The 22740-nt window shown below is 42.0% G+C and overlaps 1 protein-coding gene across 1 annotated transcript; it reads right to left on the bottom strand.

Moving 5' to 3' along the window:
- Nucleotides 1–10: 10 nt before the first annotated feature.
- map3k21 (mitogen-activated protein kinase kinase kinase 21) lies at nt 11–22724 on the bottom strand. The gene is made up of 10 exons (XM_020601249.1): nt 20402–22724; nt 9795–9975; nt 9536–9684; nt 8697–8872; nt 7018–7258; nt 6258–6380; nt 4383–4533; nt 4017–4111; nt 2216–3040; nt 11–2125 (listed from the first exon to the last, which is right to left on the bottom strand). Exons 1-10 carry the CDS (start codon nt 21192–21194, stop codon nt 1773–1775), a joined length of 3087 nt encoding a protein of 1028 aa, XP_020456905.1. The 5' UTR covers nt 21195–22724; the 3' UTR covers nt 11–1772.
- Between the last annotated feature and the right edge of the window lie 16 nt (nt 22725–22740).

Raw genomic sequence — 22740 nt, 5'->3', positions numbered from 1 at the left:
TGCCAAAAAACTTTGCTATAAATACTCTTAGAAAAATCCATGTTAGTAACACATGACCACAGCGGTCATTTAAAATTCACAATTTAGTGAAAAGATTCCACGACTGTTCTGTAGGACTTCCAGTGTTTTTCTACCCGCACCTCTAAAATTTTCAGGGCATTCTGGGAGGAAGCATACTTTCATCCCTGCTACAATCCAGTACATAACCTGCCCCAAGAACACTAACTGTACTGCAGCATTGCTGATTTTTCAACAGTAAATACATATGAAATACAAAACGACTGCCAGCATCAGGCTGATAATGGATAAAAAGAAATATTTACAAACAAGGCATAATGATTTTTTGTTCAACATCTTAAGGGCATATGCATGCACGATTCTCAAGTAAAAAAAATCTAAAAGCGTGATCACACAGGTTTGAAGCTGACACGAAATGTACGTCCTGCTGGTTGCTAAGGTAAGGTCAAGTCTCTTCATATTAAATTACCTATAAAAATATATATAAATAAAAAGGTGAGGGTAGTGTGTTGCAAAAGCTGCAGCAGCGGTCAACACAGCTGCACAGACAGGATGAGAAAGGAAGAGGGTGCTAAAGGGAGAGAGCTGAGCGAACTAAGGTGGCAGCTGAGCACCAAGGAATCAGAGGAACTGCCTGTGGTCCAGCTCAGGATTCAGAACTGTGTGTGCATAGGACACATTCTATCATAAGACAAGCTGGTGTGTAAAGGGAGTCATACACGGTGCGTGACGTGCATCATCGCTTCAGGACACACTATTGTCCTATTTTCTCTGCATCGAGGAATCTCAAACGCATAAAATACTGAAGTACCCAAACATTTTTGGTAGTCCCGTGCTGAATTCACGCCACTCCCAGTGTGTGTTATGGGAGTCATGATGGGCCTAACAAGATGACCCCACGATGCAATGCTGCCTGCGTGCGGTGCCTTTAACGCCACGCACCTAGAAAGACCGTTCTCAAACTGAAAAGGGTGTGCATGCGCGAACTCTTGTAACACACACACACATCTTGTAGAATTCTCAGACTAGGCCATTGGTTTTAGAACTGAGGCCCTGTATAGACTTAGTTTTAAAATGCGTCTTAGACAAATGGATCACAAGTGGACAGCAAGACACTGTTTACACCTATCAATATAGGTGCGTCTCCAGGTGTCCACTGTCCCTGCTGCTGCAACACTTGAATATCGAATTCTTTAAATATCAAATGGCACAAAATACAGTTATTACTTCAGTCTGTAACCAGACAAGCGGCAGTAGTCTGTAAGCAGAGAAGCAGCAGAAGACAAGCGTCAGGTTTGCACATTATTATTATGACAGCTTTCACAGTATAATTGATGGATTTGTATTGGCTATTTCTCTCCATGTTTTCTTTCGCTGAGTGCTGGTGCACACTCACCAAAGCAACTGCCACGTTGTGCATTCTAGTAACAGTCTTGTCAGAGATGCATCAGGACGAATTACATTTACACTACAATGGTACGTGGTTAAATTTGTCCCAAACCACATCTGCAAGTGGTTTCAGTGACTGGATATCAATCTGTCTTAGTGGTCATTTACATTTGTTTTTAGCACAGTCCACTTGTGATCCGATCGCCCTGGATGCATTTTAATACCAAGTGTAAACGGGGTCAAAGACAAAGCTTGGTTCTACCGTACGTTATGAAAAAAAAAAGGCAGCCTGGGTCTAAACCCTCCAGGAGTTCTGCGTGCATGTTCTGGAATTTATGGGATGAACTACAACCACATCAAGGCTCCTAGGAGAGGAACTCCTTCTCCAGCTCAAAGACAGAGGAACTCTGTATGCGGCAGAGTGGGACAGTGCAGTCTCTTTTCTGACCCTCTGTGTCCATGTCCAGCAGGGAGCAGCCCACCCCCATCTCTGATGAGAGCACCATGTTTAAATTTTGTGCCGTCTTCTCTCCAGAGTAGTGGCCCAGGGAGTAGCTCTTGTTCCGCCCTCGCAGCAGAGCCCAGGCATGGGGTTTGGCTCGGAACGACACGGGCCGCGGTCTGGAGACGGCCTCACTGCCAGAGGGCTTCTCTGACACCCTATCCTTCTCCTGCTTCCTCTGTGTGGATGGAGGAGGCAGAGCAGGTGGGCCGTTGGCTGCAAACAGACATGGGAGATATATTTTTAGACCATAAATATATTTTAACTGTGTACCTGTGCTCAACCCCCCCGTTGTGTATTACTCACTACTGTGTTTGGTGGTGTATTTCTTTCTGCGTAGTCGTGTCTCTGGGTTGTGGTTGTTCTGCTCTGGTGGCTGGCTTTGGATTTGCACCGGTGATTCAACAGCAGTCCTGCCACTCTGGCCTTCTGTGGACGCTGCCGGGTCAGGTCTGCGTGGCTCTGTGAGATGACTGACAGCCACAGGCTCAACCTTCGCAGGGCTACACTCTGACGCCTCTGCCTCAGACGGTAAGAGACACTTGGTGGAGTTGCATTCCATGATGGCTGACATGGAGACGAGATTGACATGTTGGGTGGAGGTATGGTTCAATGAGGCCTCGTCTTTGCGGGAGCGACCGCTTGGTGGTGAGGTGCTGCGTCGGAACCGGGTTGCCCGCTGAAACAAACCCTCCTTTTTCTTCTTCTCTTTCTCCTCACGCTGGGGCTCGCAGTCTTCACCGGGGGCTGAGTTTTTGAGAGCCTCCCTAATGTCATAACCTAGCACAACTGAAGCCAGCAACGAGCCGCAGCCATATAGCACAGAGTCAGTCTTGCGATGAGCTGATGCTCGCTTCAGGCTGTTGGTAGGGGTGTGTTGTGGGGTGGTGGAAGTTGACGAGGTGGATGTAGTGGTATAGGGGTCGTCTGGCGTCTCTGGCGTGCCACCCTGCCCTGCTGCGCCAAACCCAGCATCTCCTGGCCCACAATACCCGGCGGGGATCTGAGACTGCTGCTCATCCCTCCACAGAGGTAGATCGATGTACACCTGGTTGGGAAATTTGAGCTGCTTTGGTTTGGAGGTGCTGTCAGGACATTCCTGGGAGAATGCCTCATCTTTACCCACCCCCGCTGAAAACAGAAGCAGAAATCAGGCATTGTAAACAAATGACTGATTCGCCAAATGAGCACCCTTTGATCGCCACTTGACAGCAAATAATTCCTTGTGTTTGTTTGATTAATCTGAAAGGACATTCATCCCTTTTGACAGACTGCTGTTTCCTGCGGTAAACCGTACTCATTTCCTGTTTTCTGTATTTGCACTGTGTTGTGCTTGCTTCCAGATTATTTAGGAATTAAACTCACTATTTTCTAGGTTCATCTGAAATTTTGAGTGACAACATACGCTTGCACCACTTAAAGCACTTGTTTTGCAGAAGTTCTTGCTAACTACCAAATTTAACTTGCTACTTTAGGTCGGCTAGTTTAGAAGCTAGCTAAGCTAGTAGCTTAATCAAGAGCAATGGCTTCCCCCTCTTCCTCTCCTCCTTTCTCTTGTACCTTTCTGCAGGTTGCCCTGGCCCTGGAGCTCTACGTCTCTGACGAGCAGTCACCAGCCACATCGACCTGATCAGTGTTTGATTGTTGTGTCTTGTTGCTTTTCTTCTTTTGTCTCTCCTCTATCCACTCACCCCAACCGGTCGAGGCAGAAGGCCACCCACCAAGAGCCGGGGTCTGTCGGAGGTTTCTTCTGTTAAAGGGAGTTTTTCCTCCCCACTGTCGCCAAGTGCTTGTTCAAGGGGGATTTGTTGGGTTTTCCTATGTAATAATATTGATAACAGTAAGGTCTAGACCTTACTTTGTAAAGTGTCCTGAGATGACTTTTGTTGTGATTTGGTGCTATACAAATAAAATTTGATTTGATTTTGATTTGATCCCTTTATAAACAAGCATTCAAAAACATTAATATCTTAAAATCTATTTTCAGAAAACAGTTATGTCAACAAAACATGCTGAGCAAACTTCCACAATAATCTCTCAACTAATAAAGAAAAACAAATGATCTTTAAACTTCTGAACAGTCTGTCACAATAGATTTTCAGCCCACCTTGTTCAGCAAACAGGGCAGCAAGAGGGACAGACTTTTGGGACTTCACCAGGCTGGTGGACCAGGGGTTGTTGCCGTCTGACAGAGGACGCACTCTGAAAGCGATGGTAAAACAGGCACAGATAACACGGTGAAGAAAACGAGACAGACTGTGTCTGTGGAGGCTTGTACTGCCATGTTTATAAGGACATAGTACAGTGCAGTGTAATAATATAAGACATGAGGATGCGGTTCTGCTGTTTAGGAACAGAAACCAAATGGTGGCCAGTCTCTGTCCAGCAGCCAGCGTGACTTAAAAATTACAAGTCTGCATTTTTCCGTGTGTGTGTGTGTGTGTGTGTGTGTGTGTGAGTGCATACACTCTACCTCTCAGCAGCAGCTGGCCTTTCTTTGCTCTGTACTGAACTGGGGCCCCAGGTTCTTCCTTTCTTCTTGATTCCCTTTTTCACATCATCAAACTCCTCTGGCCTGAAGAGGGTGCTGCGGCCCCATGTACGGTTGCTCTCGTCTTGAGTAACTGGGAAGGTTACAAATAAAACTGAAAAGGTCAGAAATAGTTATTATATGTTGTCTCTCCAACTACGAGTCAAAGAGCAGGTAAAATGTCTAACCACTTTCTTAAAAGGTGAAGGATTTTATATTTTAGTTAGATTGAGAAAGATTCAGAATGACTACTTAACTTTTCCAAAAAGCAAAAACCAAAACCTACAAGTTGTTGTTATAAAGGCTTCATATAGGTATGGGTTAATCACTGCAAAGTTATGAAAATGAGAAGGAAGGGAGGATCCACCAAACATGTCAGGGCAACAGACTAGGGCCAAAATTTCATTAACAAGGAAAATGTGCCAATTAGCAACATACCTGTATGTTTTAAAAGACAAGGCACCAATGATTTCATTTAAGAGAAATAGTATTAGATGATTCAAAACACATATGAACAACAGACTGGCCCATGTCTGTGGCAAGAAGCTCATCACCGTCACTTGCTTATTTGATTTTCAGGTTAGGTATAGCACCGATGAAACCATTTTAACCAGCAGCAAACACCATGGTCTATTATAACCCACACATCAGGAAAACCTGGCCAATCAGCACATACAATCCCTACTGATGGGAAGTTTTAGGCCCCAAACCCAATTTTTCCACGCAGCAATTGGTGCTGTTAATCCACACCCAGACCAATAGCTTGCCTTTCCTCCTGAACCCAGAGCAGGCTGTGAGCTCACTGGTAAGATCAACATCCTGTTGGTAAACATATAAACTGTCCCTCCTCATATGGGACGTCACTGAGGAGGGAAACACACACGTTACCGCATCAGCAATATGACAAGTATTGTTGACATGCTCCTAGCTTGTACCTGTTGTGCAACAGAACATGTAAAAACAGAAAACAAATTGGAAGGTCTGCCACAGCAGCTTTGAGTAAAATAACTTGTTGAGCATTGTATGTATAGAGGATTATATCTATGGACATGTCCACACATTTGGCCAAAATCTGAAAATTTTGCCATTTGAGGCAAAATATAAATGTAAAATGCAATTTTCCCCTATCAGTGTACCCTCAACAACCCACAATGGCAAAGTGAAAACATATTTTTAGAGTTTAGCAAAAAGGTGTGTGTGTATACATACACACACACACACACACACACACACAACTACACAGGATATACAGGGTAATAGAGAAATGCATTTCTTTATTCATGTACTGTCTTTTCAGTGCTGTTGTAGTTTTCTCTCCCACAGACCAAACAGCAGTGAATGTTCTTAGGCCACTTTACTGAACGTGGATTCCTACCAGTCAACTCCATTAGGACTAATCATACCCATAAAGTGATTCTGAACAACAATCCACACTCTCTGTCCGAATGCCAGGATTGACCATAAATGCTCAAGAGGAATTTGTCCCAGTTATTGCAGGGGCACTGATGCATGACTAACATTATCAAACTGTTCAAACAACTGGCTGACTGCTTGGGGCTCTGGAGCTTTTGTCCCGTGACTCTTGTCATTGTGGTCGATACTGTTCCCATGTTCCCAGTTCCCATGACATTCTCAGTGAGTTCATGTCATTTCTTCAGATTTATTTTACTTTTTAAATAGACAAATTTAATAATCTAGACCAGGACACTCACTATAGAAATGGAAAAAATAAAATACTCACACAGAGGTGGAAGACACAATCAGACCTCACACTAAGGAAACCTTGAATATGGGTAAAAAAAACAACCCTGAACTTACGCTGGATGGCTCGTAACCGGGGGATGAGTGTGGGACTGCTGGGAGGGGAGGAGCTGGTGCTATGAAGGCTCCGCCTCTTGTCCATGGAAGGCGATGCCTGCACGGTGATCTTATGCTGGAAGTCTGCAAATTGCAACATGCGCATACTGTATGGAGAGGTGCACTGCAGACATTACAATCTGAGAACAGTTAGAAATATCACACAATGTGTCCTTAAATGTTCAGCATAATGCAGTTCTACCACTGGCACACAGGTTTTTTTCCTATGGTAGGCAAATAATTAGATATTTGCTAACTTTACCTCATGAGCCTTGAAAAGAAAGCACTATAGATTTAATTATGGATTAAATGATATTACTAGTACACTGCTAAAACAGTAGATAGTGTATAGTTTAGACAGTCTCTGACAAGGGCTGGGACACAGCCAGCAATACTGCCTGTTAATCAGAGCTGCATGAAAATGCCCTGTGCTTAATGCAGGGTACCCACTAGGGATGTCAATGATTACTCAACTATCCATTAACTGCTGTTAAAAATTGAATTGATTAACTGACCATGCTGAAGATGGAGGACAGGTGGTGTAACTTTCAGAAAATGTACAGCAATAAATTGAGCTGTCTAGAAGCATGTACATTGTTTACTGTATTTAAAAAGATAATTAGCATGTTGTGTTGATAAAAGGACTACAAGAGGACCATTTCAAATATGAAACCAACATCCTATGAACAAAGTCAACCAGCTCTTCAGTCCGTTCATTCACCTGAGGGCAGGCTGATACGGTTTCCATCCTTCAGTTTAAGGCGGGAACGTTTGAATTTGCCTTTCCTCTTCTTCACGTTGGGCTTGTCTTTGTTGAGCTGGAAAATGAGGATGTTGAGCTCTCGCTCCAGCACGTTGATCTCCCGCTCTGCCAGCTGCTGCTCTCGACGCTTCAGCAGCTCCTCCTGAGACTTCTGTTGGAGAGCGGCCCGTGTCAGCTCCTCTTCCCTAGAGCGTAGCTCCTGGAGGAACCAGGTATTGAGACACTTACACGGTTAAACTGGCAGACATGTTTATATGGTTGTAATTTCTTGAGTACACTGACAGGGACAAAGAGAAGACTATTCTTTTTTGTTTGCCTCTGAAAGCGGCATGTGTATATTTTATAAGATCCTGTAGTGTGTAAAGTGTAGGCATAATAAGCTAGGCCTATATGTTTTTAACCAAACAGCATTTGATTGTATTTTTGACTGTAACAGTGTGTAACAAGATTGAAATATAAAAAAGGAAACTGAATGGCTACATTAACCAAACAGACAAATATGTGGCAGATACTTGATTAGACAATGTGAATGTGTCCAAAAGCTCTTGCAGACAAACATCTATGCAAGACAGGCAAGAATGTTAGCCATGATTCTACTGTACAACACACTGGTTTCAGGAGATTACTGCCTGCTGTTTCAGGCTGTGCAGCTAAACAGTCTCGTCTCCTCCCATAGCTTATTTTTTCTTCATTCCCTCTGTTTTCTCTTTAATTTCTTGCCAGCTGAGTAATAATAATCCTGGCTGAATGACTTCCATAAAGCCGCTTTACAGTCAAGTCCCTTCAGCCACCCACCTAGACTCCGATTACTGTGGGATGTTTAAAGGAAAACTGCTAATATGGTGGCTAATTCTACAAGTAATTTGATGAAATGTGTGATGGGCAAATGTTAAAGCTTACTTGTCTGGATTTATGAAAGCTTTACATGTCAAGCAAACTTTATGCGGTCTGTCATAGCGAGGAGATGTGGATTATACCAGCTGACTGTTGAAACAAATACCATGACTAATTGTAAATTACATAACACAAATACCCATGTTCAAAAGACAATTTCACACAGCCGGTGAACCTAAAACTACAAGTAGAACACATAAATCTGTAATGAAAAAGAATAAAAGAAATATGAAGCACAAATTAAATCTCTGAGGACACCATCACCACCACTTGTGGAGTTTTCAGTATCTGTGTCATTCATTCATTCAGTTCACCACTCATTTACCCAGCTCTGTGTACTAATCTTGCCATTTTTCCAAACACTAATTAACCCCCCTCTCTAAGCTAGAGACGGGGGACTTGCACGTGAAGCGGATTAAGGTCTTAACAAGGGGAAGTACACTAAAGCACACTGGCATTAATGACTTGTTCTGATTAGCTTGTTCACTGAAAGTAACCAATTAAATGTATTAGTCTGTAAAAGCTGTCCCGAGCGATATGGCATCGTTAGACCAAATCTTAATAACAGATTAGTCAACTTGTACATTAGGTTTCCAACTTCCCACACTTTGTGAGACAGATGAGAAGGAGCAGGAAATAAAACTTGCTGCCTGCCAGCCCTCATACTGCATGCATGGTTTAATCCCAGTGGCTATATTTTGGATGCTATATCTTTATCTGCGAGTCTCACCGCTCCGCCCTACCTTCTCTTTGGTCCTGAGCTCATCAAACATCTCCTGGATCTCCACACGCCAGTCGTCCTGCATGCTGTGGAAGGACTCCTGCGGCATGGTGGCCATCACCGCCTCCTCGATGGCTGACAGCTGCTCCAGGATGCAGGAGAAGGAGGGACGCACATGTGGGTCCTGGTCCCAACACTCTGCACACACACACACACATCATTACAAAGTACAATCACAGTCACCAGCATATACAAGTATTGTTTCATCTATGCTAACCTTTGACCAATGGAGAAAACTTGCCCAAAACAAATTACTTAGTAATTTAATTTATACAATTACTGCAGTGTTATTATGGTAAAAGGAAGATGTGTAAGATGATAATATTATTCAGTATAGTCAGTATTAACAATAAATACTTCATCTTATACTGGAATGAGACTTCCAGTAATAACATATACAGGCCTGGAGGCAAAGTGGTAATGAATGAAAACAAAAGAACCTAAATGGTTATCTCCTCAAAATTTGTCATATAAGCTCTGCTTTACACTCACTACCACACATGCATCTTATTAAAGAAGAACTACTGAGTAAAAGTTTTATTTCAAGCAGAATGCAACTACAGGTCAAAGGTTTCTGAGGCTACAACCTTTCTGATGAGTTCTTTTGAATGGATTTTAAAATTTTGCATTGTTCTTGATTTAAAAAAAAGACCATTCTATTGTTGGTTTTGCAATGTCATGTCAACACAAACAGGTCGGAGTTATATTGTTGTCTGACAAATGTTACATAGTGTCTGAAATGTTATTTCAAATATGCTCTCCTACATGCTGCAGGTATGCCATCTGCCTCTGTTCATTTACCTTCCATGAGCTTGGCGAAGGGTTCAGGGCAAGTGGAGGGGATTGGTAGGGTTAATTTATTGACTGCCACGCCGTAAGCGACAGCCAGGCCGTCTATACCTCGGTATGGCACCTCCCCTGTTAACAGCTCCCACAGCAAGACACCATAGCTGGTGATGACACACATAATAAAAAGAAAGCGAAGGAATATTTAACAAAGGCATGAGAAATTATGAGACAAATGAGAAAGAATCTGTTTGGCGTGTGTTGTTTGTCTTACCTCCAGACGTCACTGCCTTTGGAAAAGAGAGAGGACTTGATGACCTCAGGGGCCATCCAGGAGTATGTGCCCGCCGCTGACATTTTTGTGGTTTTGTGCCACTCCCTGGCCAGGCCAAAATCTGTGATCTTCAAGGTCTTCCTACCAATGTCGTCATTCTCAATCTTTTCAAGTAATAAAACTGAAAAGAGAAAGGATGGAGAAGGGATACAGCAAATTAGGGCCATGGAAGAGCCTGAGTGGGATGAGGGCAAAAAGCATAACAGATAAGGGTACTTGAGGGAAAAGGAAAACAAGTGGCAAGTGCTTGAGTGAAAAGGACAGGTGGAAAGGATTGGGGTAAAAGTGACCATGGGTGGGGGTGGGGTGTAGAGGAGATAGCTGCAAGATGAGTGAGAGAGACAGAGAGAAAAAGACAGGTGTGCAAGTGAGGATATGATAGTCGATATTCAACAGAGCCAACAGCGATGTGCATGTAATTTATTCCTGTAGAAAGAGAAGTACGACAGCGCCACAAAGCAACTGTCCTCGGGTCCTAAAACTGATTAACACATTAAAGACAGCCAGAACCCTCCAAACCTTCTGGTAACACTACACCTTGGCCTGAGAGTCCTGTCACAGTGATGTTGAGAATGTTTAAGTTTTTTGATCCTGTGCCACCCACAGTAACATTTTTCTAAAGATATTCTTGTTATCTCCTTGATAACAAGAAGCTTTTACCATGAGCTGGTGGATCAACAGCCAAAACTGACTCTTTGATCCTTTGATTCTCTTGGTATTATTTTCAGCAATTGTCTTTGTTTCTGCCAAGATCTCCTCACATTACAAACTGTCCCATTTCATTGTTTACGTGCAGTCCTACCACTGCAAGTCAATTTGAGCACATCAGCTGTGTGTGCAGAGAAACTAAAACACGAGTCTAAATGACCCTTTAGGTGGTGTGACACAGGAATTTTGGTGCAAGTTTACAAAGTTTCCAAGATAAATAGCAAGGATTCAAAAATATCTGAGTATTATTTAGACACCTACATTGTGTGATAAAACTCCATCCATCCATTATCTATACCGCTTATCCTGAATAGGGTCGCGGGGGGCTGAAGCTAATCCCAGGTGAAATTGGGCCAGAGGTGGGGTCCACCCTGGACAGGTCACCAGTCTATTACAGGGCTGACATGTAGACAAACAACCGCCCACACTCACACTTACTCCAATGGGCATTTTAGAGTCACCAGTCAACCTAAGCTGCATGTCTTTGGACTGTGGGAGGAGGCCGGAGTACCTGGACAGAACCCACGCAGGCACAAGGAGAACAAGCGAACTCTGTACAGAAAAGCCCCAGGTCAGCCTGGGCTCAAACAGTGCTACCCACTGTTTCACCGTGCTGCCCCTTGGTGTTTATATGTACTTATTTTAGAACTAACTGCAACCCACCTGGCATGGCTGAAATACATAGGAGGGGTGGAAATAGGACAGCTGTTAACTTGAAGAAATAGGAGGGTCAGCAAATGGCTTACAGACTTTGTGTATGCCTGAAATAACCAAACGTACCAAATTTCCTTCTTACCTAGAACTTGCCCACTCCCATGACTGCACAATTGCACCTTTCCCACTTTTTCAGACCAATACCTAAACTCAGGGAACTAGCCCTGATCAAATGCAGCTAATTTTTTCAGTTGAAGAAGCAACTAGAGCTGACAGGATTAGTTAATAGGATTAGTCAAATGACCTGAAACTATTTTGATAACTTTTAAGCAAACACGCACAATCTATTGATTGTAGCTTCTCAAGTGTGATATCTGTCGCTTTTCTTTTGGAGCATATGACTAAATTGACTAACGGAGTTTTGAACCGTTGGTCGGACAAAACAAGACACTTGAAGACGTCACTTTGGACTCTACAAAATTTTAACAGGCAAGTTTCACCATTTTTTAACTTTTCTAGGCAAAATAATTAATCAAGACATTAATAAACAGATTAATCAAATATAGATTTTTTTTGTTGCAGCCTTATTTAGCATCCAAGTTATTTTTCGCTTTGTTTTAATGTGCTAATCTGATTATCTTCAGTCATTTTGAGTCTACTGACCAAACAAAACAAGCAACTTGATGAAATCAATATGGTTTAGGAACCTCGGATGGTTATTTCTCACTGCTCTCTTATAGAATCAATTCTAATAAGTATTTTCAATGGGCCCGAAATGATTTCGAGCAACACTTTAAACTGGTCTGACTCTTGTGGGTCTCCACCATTAACTGTGGCACTGGTGCCATTACTAGCCTTGGGCACAAAGGGGATCCTCTACCCAGGCTGCAACAATAGGAATTCCATTACAAACAGGTTTCACTACACCAGTGATATACTCCTACTTCCTGCTGTCAAGTCTTCTCCCAGTGATTCCATAGATTCCTCCCAGCGGGCTCTGTAGGTTTATAATGACTTATGATGGGATAGTTACACAACCTAGAAGAACAGTGGTTTTGGGGTAAACCCATCTGTGTTGCTTGGCCTATAGAATATCAGGCCAAATACTTTCTTTGTAGCTCCATAATACTTCAGTGTCAGCCCTCTAGAAATTTTTCATAAAAGACCTCGCTCCTCTCTACATGACTCCGTGCTGATATTATGCTACAAAAACACCTTTAAATAGCAGTCAGCCATTTTGTTTGGCTACTGGAGTCTATTAGCAACTAAGCTAATAACACAAGCGCACTATATAGTATAGCCACTGCTGCTTATCTTGTGAGTCTGTTGGTGTTTTTCCATCAGCACGGGTCAGCCCACTTTAACTGAGCTGGGTGGGCACAGGTTGATCTATTTCCATCTGTTCCTAGTAGCAGGGGTGACTCGGGGTTAGTCTGCCCCGCTTCTACCCAGGGCTGACTGGGGCTGAGCTCTGCCTTCAATAGAACTGGCTGAAACGTTGCGCCGAGACAAAGTGTTTACATTCAGCATTGATGATTTTATCCGTTATTTCACGGCAGTAGATTTGAAAATGGATTCTCTTGCTTGGTCTTCTGATGAGAGGTTAAAATAATGCCTAGCACTAAGGACTCCACTTTGCAAACTTGCAACACCACACTGAAACCATGAGCTCTGTGTCACTTCTTAGCGGCTGGCGCCACTCCCACGTCATCAAGATGAGAAGATAATGCATTTTACGGTGCAATGGAACCAACTGCACCGACTAGTTAGTAGCTCAGTATGGCTCCACCGTGCACGTCTCAGCTTGGCAAGGCTGGTCGGTGCTGACGGAAAAACACCATACGGTTTGTCAAGTGTCTGATAAAGTGTTACTCATCATTCATTGTATAAAGCTATTCAAGCATACAGTACATTTATAAATAAACTGTGAAACAAACATATTTAATTAATCTCACGAAATGAAACAGGCAATCCAATTAAACAAACAAGAAACTGCTCAATTTTCATCTTATTTCCATTCTGTGTTCAATTCATGGCCTGTGAATAAGGCTGATTATCATTATCATATTTAAGTGACCCTCACAATCTTGAGCTATGCCCATGTTTTCTGAACTTGAATGTAGGGCTGCAGAGAAATATTATTAACATTACTGATTATTGAATGGCCAAGTAATTTCTTTGGTCATGTGATACATCTGTTTGCCTATAAAATAACAGAAGCTAGTGAAAAGTGCCATTTTGCAAAGTATTGTTTCTGCAATACAATTTAAAATTGAACAAGAAACATAATTCGTGACCACAATCAACATATTGTATACTATGCACAACAGCATTGAGTCCAAATCAAGTTGTAAATGTGCAGGACGAGGAAAAGTATAACCCTACTCTGTTCATCAGCCACAGTTGATAAGAAAAAAGCAACAGTGATACCAGTTTGCTACGCTAGACATCCCCGTTAAATATCATGCCTCCAATACAGGATGCCAGTATCTGTGTAAAAAGAACATGGGGTTGAATTATGCCATTTTTTTTAGTTCAGTGTAAATAAGCAAAGCCACAATAAAGACGGGTCATCTTAACACCAATATAGCAGAATCTCTAAAAGAAACTAATATCTGCAGATATATAGAAGTGCCTGTGTCAGTTATGACTACCCTATTTACAGTTCATTTCCAAAGAGCTGAAATTGGCAGCTGGACTTGCATTAGGGTCTTGAAGACATATAAACTCTCATCTGGATATACCCTGACCTGGATGAATGAGAATCTCCACAAACCTATAGCTTTGATTATTAAAGGCTGTTTATGATGTGTGAAATATGTTTGTTGTGATAAGATTCTCATTTGTTATTCTTTTATAAATTAGACATCTGCATTACAGATGTCCTGTGATACTTTGTAATCACTGTCCTAACATCCTGTCATGTCTGAAAAGGTTATAACGCACATTGTTTTTCTTTCTCGCAACTCTACTGCTTTTTCTGTCTACATTTCCTTACTCTTTTGAAAAAAGAAGATGTTCCGAAGCAGACAACAGTGCAATGCAACTGGAGATGGATATGCCTCTGAGGCAGACCCCACCCTCGGTCCAACCCCAATCTAATTCCCTTTCCAACAGTGGATTTGCAGGCAGACCCATCTTTCATGGTGGAAAAGTAGGAAGATCAGAAACAGAGATGCTGCCTTCAAAGCAGGTCCCACGCTTCTTCACATTGCTTTTTCGCCCCTCAAGGTAAAAAGAAGAATGCACCTTTTGGGCAAACATGGCCATTTGTTTTCTCCTCAGCAAACTAAAAATACCTTTAATTCATGAACATCTGCAGCAGTTGACAAAATGTATCATTCATGTTTAGTACTTTCACAGTGTTAGAGACAATTTGGCTACACATAAAGTATTTTATACAAGTCATGCAAAGGAACATGCACAACCAAGAAGAAAAGGTCTTTAAGCAGTCGTGAGCAATGCATTTGCAAACCACTACAAAGCCAGTTACATTTTAATATCTTTGTCTCTTCAGCAACAACACTGTGTGAAATCATGCTCCAAATTTGATAAAACCTGTTAAACCATTTAAAATTATTTACTAATCTACTTCAAAAAGATTTTTAGCTTAAAGTGGTCACTTTTCAGCATAGTCCTGAGGCTTATTTTATGTTTTAGTGGCATAACTAAGCACTGATGCAAAATGTTTGCTGTAAGAATTCCGAGTGCAGGCTCCTAACTTAATGCAACAGTGTTTCCCTAACTGTGCCAACAGACTAAGCATGAGAGTGAGGGGATTCCTGTAGTAAGCAGAAATATGACCGCTAAACATTCCCTGGCCAGTTCGTCTCTCCCAGCTGAAATAAGTGTGTCCCCAGACATTCTAGTTAATGGGAAAAGGATCACGGCTAATGAATGGCCAAATCTCTCCATCATGGTCACATCTCTCCGGGCTGCTTGCATGTCTTCTTCCTCTCCTGGTTTGTGTTTATTTAAGCTTGAATTAACCTGTAACTAGGCTAATTAAACATAATAAATGTTAAAGATGTACAGCTAGTACTATTTGCTGTATTAGCATCTATCAATGTGCTAGGGAGCTACAGAGGGGATTGGTTCATTTGGAAGGCAGCGCCTCTCAGCTGTGGGCCCTTTTCCTTTTCACCCTGCCCTGCAACAATAGGTGCAGTCAGGGAGAGGTCATAAAAAACACAGTGAAAGCATCTCCACTCCTCCTCTCTCCCCTCTGCCCATTCTCTTGTCAGAGAAAAGACAGGCAGTAACTGTCTGTGTGTCACCAGGGGTAATTGTGGGAAGCCAGAGAAGAGTTGCCCTGCAACATCTAGTCAAGCTTTGGTAACTTTTCCTCTTGCATTCTATATATTCCAGAAGTACAGAAAGACAATAGGAAAAAAAAAAATAGATGAGGGGAAAAAGTATTTTTTGAGGGATACTTTTTCTGAGCTACAAGTCTGTTTTCTCTCCTGTGGTGGGCTCATTATGTCCTAGTAATGAAACATAGTATTTACAATGTGTTCTTCTGCAATGTTGTTCCTCCAGGAGTAGGGAGGTCCACAGTGAGACCTAAACCTACAACAGAACTAAGATGGCTTAGTATTTTTATACCTTACGGTGCAGCAGTGGGTGATCAGGAAAAATTAAATAGAAGATGCATGCAAATTATTCAGTACTGGTATCAAACTGTCAGTATCTGCATTCTCTGGATATCAGGACCAAGTCTGTGATAAGTCCACACCTAATTTCTATTTTTGACTGCAAGTGGAACAATGACACAGCTATGTGACTGTTTTAACTGAACCACAGTGAGAAGGAAAAATTACAGGCTAATAATAAAGTTGCATGAAGATGGACCTTTACAGATATTCACAAACCAGATTATTTATTACATTAATTTGATAGATGCTCTGGTCAAAAGCAATGTATGTAGTGCTATATACATGTCATTTGTGCCTGAAGAATCCAGTCGTGACTGTCCTCATTTACTCTTCAATTATAATTGTGACTAGGTTTACAACTATTTTCATTACTGATTAATCTGCTGATTATTTTCTGAAGTAATCAGTCTATAAAATGTCAGAAAACAGTGAAAAAAATATATCACAGAAGTCTAAGGCCATGTCTTAAAATGTCTTATATTGTCTCAGCAAGGGTCCACACCCCAAATATATTCAATTTACAAAAATATAAAACAGAGAAAAGAAGGAAATCTTTATATTTACAAAGTTGAATAAAGCAGATTTTTAGCATTCTTACTTAAAACAGCTGCAGATTGTTTCTATTGTCGACTAATTATTGTAGCTCTTTTTATTTGAACTTACAATAAACTAAACAAGAGCAACTGTTGCTTCCACCTTCATACTAATTTTAGTGTGCTGACACAAAAGAAATCCTTGATGTGCTTCTTTTACAAGGTCTTCACAGATCTTCAGAATGACAGGCGTGTGGAGAAACAGATGGGAAGACGGAGGGGAACACTGGGACATCACGATGAAGACTAACAATAGCTGAAGACTGATGGGAGGATGCTGTTGCACACGCTCCAGACAGAACTTCATCAGGTTCAGTGGCGTTCAAGCACACATTCCTTGCATTCTATTGCTCACACCATGATGCGAAACTTCAAAGTTAATGTGGGTTATGCATGCTGGCTCTGGGCCAGGTTTCAGGGTGATTTCACGGTCTTATTCACTGCTCTATAAATATTACCACTCCGGGCTCAAGGGCAAAAGTTTAAATCAATGTTGTCGGAAGGAAGGGACAATGAAAGGCAGAAACAAATAAAATTAGGGTGAAGGAAAGACCCCTTGAATCACATTATTAGCAAATAGCTCCAAAGTCCAAAAGCTTCAATTTATAATAAAAGTATGTAGCATGTATTTTCTGTATAGTCACAACCTGATATAACTTATCTGTGTCACAAAACTTTGCTGTCCTTCCAAAGCAATTAATTACATAAAATCCATGCTACAGTGTATTTGACATACATTACAATGAGCACAGCAACAGTTTATACCTCTAGCTTGTCCAATTAGTGACAATGTCAAAATGCAACCAGAACTTCAAGCATGCACAGTGCCATCTACTTGACATGGAGCTACTCCCAAGAAATTGTAAATACAAACTATAATCCACATACAGTAAATATTTTAAAGAATTCAACAGTGTTTTTGAATGACAGTGGCGCTCCGTGACACACAGGGATACACTACATCAGGCTGCAAATGCACTACACAGACTACTTGTCAGCAGGACAGGTCCTTTGTTGTTTTCTTCTGTTTAGAAAATTTGTTGATTACTATTAAAAAGAAAAGGTAACTCCAGCATTGTCCTTTAAAGATGATGGCGTGAGCCAAAAAGTAGACATAAAAAATAAAGAACAAGAGGGAGCAGAAAGAAACAAGGAAAGGAAGCTAAGTAAGGGAAAAAATAACGAAGTAAGAAGGGAAACCCCCTTCGTTTGTGGCAATAAAAGAGTACCGCTGCTCTCTGGGAGATTAAATATGAACGGAACAAAACAAAACGAGGGCTTTGAGACCCTCCGAGTCCTAGCCATTCTTCTAGCCACAGTAGCCTAGCAACCACTGCTTGACCAGTCCATTGTGCAAACGTATGTTACGCTTTTATCCCTCATTAGCAACATTCCTCCCTGCAGGCTGGGATTTTACAGATTAGGTTGAAAAACACAAAAGAGACTGGACAAACCTTGCTGACTTCCAACATATTACTTTACAGGCTAATCATTGATCAAATAGCTGTATGTTTGTCTGTATAGAGCATGTGTACACTACAAATTGATAAATGACATGCTGAGTAGTTGAGTGAAGGTGGAGAAGTTTTAAGTGTTTTTCTATCCGTGTATATGTACGTGTCTGTTCTGAGAGGAAAAATACTGGAATGAAACACCCCGATAATATATATCAGAACAGAGAAGAGATATAGCCACACCAGACATTTTGTTCATTACTTATTATAAAAGCGAGATTCCACTTACTACAACATATTCTTTTTTTTTACCCCATGTAAATAACTCTCTCTTCTTATCAATTTAGACTGACCAACACATAAACGCTGAGACAAACAAACAAGAGACCTACACAAGCAGATGCAACAACATCTCCAAACTGTGATATTCTAGGATTTTACTAGGAAAACAACCCAACACACCACAGGGTGCTATTTGTGTGTGGGAGAGTGTCTTTCAGAAACTCACTGCCCTGGCTCCAAGCAAACACATAGAGCTGCTTTCATTCTCTCTTTGTTTAGATTAAACTGTATATTGACAACAGATGTTCAGATTCAGAAGAACAAATAAACAGATATTTATTCCAAAGTCTTACAATCTTCAGGTAAAATATTGAGCTCCCTCATTTCATTACTTTTCGTGGTCTTTTCTAAGTTCAGTTTTAAATCCTCCCCTCTTTACTTAAAGCATATACTTTGTCTAGGTCATAGTGAAGTGGGAGGACAATCACACTGACTTGTGTTAGCAGCACGGTGCCTGCTGGGGGAAGTTTGTGTATGTTCTCTAAAAATCCGATTACCTCAGTCTAAACAACAGTTAAATCCTCTCGCTCCATCTGCCCCATAATTAACACAAATCTTAAATAAGACTACTTTTAGGGTTGGGCTCTTCTACGCTGTTCACCACATGGCACTAGGGCATTATATGCACATAAAATACATAATTTAAAATTCTGTTTCAAGGAGGAAAAAAAATATATCAACATCTCTAGACACTGTCCACATTCAAAATGATCATCTTGTTTTAGTTTTACTTTTGTTAAAAACTACTTCAACCACACAAAGCTTTTTTTTTACTGCTTTACAAATATATTCAAAATTATTGATATTGGGTCTGGGTGCCACAATGTACTTTTACCATCTTATTGTGAATACAAGTAGGCTGTAAAATTAGCTGGGAAGGTTGAGGAGGAGTGTACATTTTTTGTCATGCATGCACTATCCCTGCTGTTAACTTAAACTACAAACATGTACACAGGTCATGCTTGCAGCATAAAAATCATAACTGACTATGTATGTGTTTGACCTGCATGCAAAATTGTTGTGGTCAATTGAACAAGCCCCTACAAACACTTTAACACTGAGTGGCAACCTTAAAAATTTCAAATCCAATCAAAATGTCTTATTATGGTGATCATGGAGGGTCTGGTTTGTGTACATTCACAGGTTTTGTGTCGACATTCACATACTGATTCCCACAGCTGGAGATAAACACACATCAGTAGACCTGAGCTGCTCCCCACATGGCCCCAGGTTGAGAAGAGTCTATTTTTCTTATTAAGCCCTATTCATTCATTATTTAGCCGGGGAGAACTAAAGTCTGCTGGTATTTTGTAAACTATTTTTGTATTTTGTAAACTGTGAAGGAACTAGCATGGTTGTTGGTCTACTGCACTGAACCACCTTCCACTTTTCTCTATTTATTATACCTAGATAGGTTCTCTGTCCAACTCATTTTTACCCTATGATCTCTGGTAGGTCAGGCTGAGTTGGCAGTGTGGACCGAGTGTGTCTGCTTATGTGTTTGGTACAGTAAATCAGTGACTATTTAAACAACACTGCAGCTCAGGGTGGAGAGGGGGCTGGGAAGGTGTATGTTAAAGGATGAGGCAGTGAGTTTTGGGGAGGGGGTGGCAGTCCAGCTGAGCAAACTAAGACTTTATTTCACATCCTCTCGATAGCATCCCCAGCACAGCCACGGACTTTTTACACCTCTTTAATCTCACTCTGTGTAAATGACAGTGTTGAACCTGCAATGCTATGAAATATATGGGAATTATGAGTTTTCAGCTACCTCAGTTTAGGCTATAAAGATCTATAAATAGGTCTAATAACCTATAAACATGAGGCAAACATTTCCAAAAGCCCCATGTCATTTCTACAGTATCAAGCAATCGCTATCTGTGTGACAGGTTGACACATGTGGAGCTACCAAATTAAACAGAGATATGGCCTGGGGTGGATGAGACTTAAAGCATTTGCTGTGGCGTTAGTTAACTCTAACGCAGTTACTTGAGCAGAGCTGGACTTAGACCAAAACGTAACTACACAGCATGATGTATTGCATTTCAACAGGTGGGTGGTTCTCCTTTACAACTTTTGCCCAGAGTTAATTTGTTCATCTTAACTTCTTAAGTACATACAAAAACACTTAATTTGCTTACTGTTGCTGGATTTCAGGTCACGGTGGATGATGGGCACCACGGCGTCCTCGTGGAGATAGTGCATTCCGCGTGCAATCTGCACGGCCCAGTTAACCAGGATGTGGGGAGGGATACGCCTTCCGGTCAACGCCCGGTTCAGTGTCCCGCCTCGGGCATACTCCATGACCAGGCACAGGTTGGGCTCATCCAAACACACCCCTTCTAGTTTAATAATGTTGGGGTGCTGTAGCATGGAGAAAAGTTTCGCTTCTTGTTTAACACTGCTGGCAGTGGCTGTTATATCCTCGTCTGGGTCTTGCCGAGCCGCCTTCACGGCGACCTCTTGGTCTTTCCATGTGCCTCGGTAAACTTTGCCAAATCCACCCACGCCTATGATCTCCTCCAGCACCAGTTCATTGAAGGGAATCTGGACAGGCGAGCTCGGGACTCGCTCTCGTACGCCCACCGACCCGCCCGCAGCGGGAAGACGGTAAATAGTGGGTTGGTAGGTGACATAGTTGGAGGGGAAAATCCCGACTCGGTGGTTGAGTTTACCAGTCCACCATCCCTCATCCCCAGAGATCGCGGCGTCCTTGGACAGGACCTCCACCACATCCCCTCGTCTGAGGCTGAGCTCGTCCTCGCCACTTGCCTCGTAGTCATACGCGGCTGTCCACAAGGATCGCGTTGGGCATAGCGGAGCAGAGTGAGCCCACGCACGAACTGTGGGGCAGTCAGCCCAAGCATGCTCCCCGGTCCCACCGCCGCCCGGCCGCCCTTCACCGTTTGGGAAAGCGGCCTGCGAGACATCCATTTCTCGGTGGCCGTAACGGCACCATAGGGTGCAGAGCTTTAAGGACAAAGTGAAAACTTTAAAACGGTAAAAGGTAGCATATTGAAAGCCACATACTGTCACTTCAATGAGACTAGCTGATGAGAACAGTGGGGAAAGTCCGTGCTGAACCTACGGCAGGGTCAGACCGTGTCCAAAGTCCTGTGATAGAGCGCGTCTATGAGCCTGTATCCACGTCGCCACTCCGGGAAAAGTGTATGAGGGTCAGTAACTAGCTACCGAAGCTGCTGGCTAAAGTTAGCCGAAATACTTTTTAGTTAGTGTCACCACTTAATGAGCTGACGGCTGAATAGCCATATAACGTTGGTAATTAACAAAGAATATCTTAAATCTCAAATAAATTCAGCCATAAGAGAAAAATCATTTCACTAAATAGTCTCTGCTTATGCTCAATGCTAACGCAAGCTAACTAAAGTTAGCTCTCAGCGATGGAGCTAAGTTACCAAGTATTTGCAGGTGCAACAAGAGGTGCACCTGCACCGTCCAACATCCAAATAGAGTGAGGCTCCGAGGGGCAGATTTCACTTTGAAAGTTGCCAGTAAATTTCATCCAGCCACCGAATCCCAAAACCTAAAGTCCGCTTGCTTGTGGACTTTAAACAGAAATTTCAACAGCATTCCAGACCTTTAGCTAGCAGGTTAGCTTAGCATAGATCAGCCCGTTGACTAATAAGGCAGCTGGAAAAGTTGCTCCTCTCAGCTATAAAATCGGTTATTCCCAAGTTTGTTCCTCCTTCAGAGATGTGAAGAGCAGCACACGGCTGAACACACAGACGGCACATCAGCATCCTTGATTTCGATGCAACCATACGTAAATTAGAAGATGGAAAAAATTCGCTCAACTTTAACCAAAACAACTCCTCACCGCCGTTGTCGCCAGACGGACTCAGACCCAGCAGTGCCTGTAAAGAGGATCTGGGGGCACGCTACTGCTGCGTTGGTTGTAGTGTCCTCTGATTGGTGGAGCCTGTGACACGTGACCGCCGCAGCAGTATAGGAGAGAAGGGAGGAGCCACTGTAGGAATGTGTGAGCAGAGCGCGCCTTCAGGAAAATTATGGGAATAGTGGACTGTGTAATCACACACATGCTTTTTTTTCCTTTTCTAAAAACACAAACCACGTGAACGAGAAATTTCAATGAAAGTAGCCTAATTTCATACAAATAATATACTATCAATATAAATGCTATTACAATTACTACTACTAATACTAGACAGCTTTATCGGTCAAGTTTGTTAGGCATACAAGGCATTTGACCCTAGTGGTTCTCAGTGAAGGATATTTACTCACACTTAATAGACCTGCTATATATAGGACGGCCTACATAGACAGCTACACAAAGACAATGATTTTTTTCGACAGCAATTGTAGCTAGTATAAACTCTACAGAGTCAACCTACTTAGTAGGATAATCCTGTCTTTGGCAGTACTATTATTATTATTATTACTACTACTACTACTACTTCTAATGATAATAATAATTGTATAAATAGTCTATTGTAATTGC

The sequence above is a fragment of the Monopterus albus genome, unplaced genomic scaffold (genome assembly GCF_001952655.1).
Source record: "Monopterus albus unplaced genomic scaffold, M_albus_1.0 scaffold3.1, whole genome shotgun sequence".
Classification (NCBI taxonomy): Eukaryota; Metazoa; Chordata; class Actinopteri; order Synbranchiformes; family Synbranchidae; genus Monopterus; species Monopterus albus.
This window is presented reverse-complemented; position numbering and strand designations above follow the sequence as displayed.

Bases quoted from the DNA above. Each gene is read 5' to 3' on its own strand.
- map3k21 (XM_020601249.1), bottom strand. From the start codon at position 21,194: ATGGATGTCTCGCAGGCCGCTTTCCCAAACGGTGAAGGGCGGCCGGGC. The intron at 9,685-9,794 runs GTAAGACAAACA...TGTCATCACCAG, and splicing joins AAAGGCAGTGACGTCTGGAG to CTATGGTGTCTTGCTGTGGG. The intron at 6,381-7,017 runs GTGAATGAACGG...TGCAATTTGCAG, and splicing joins CCGTATCAGCCTGCCCTCAG to ACTTCCAGCATAAGATCACC.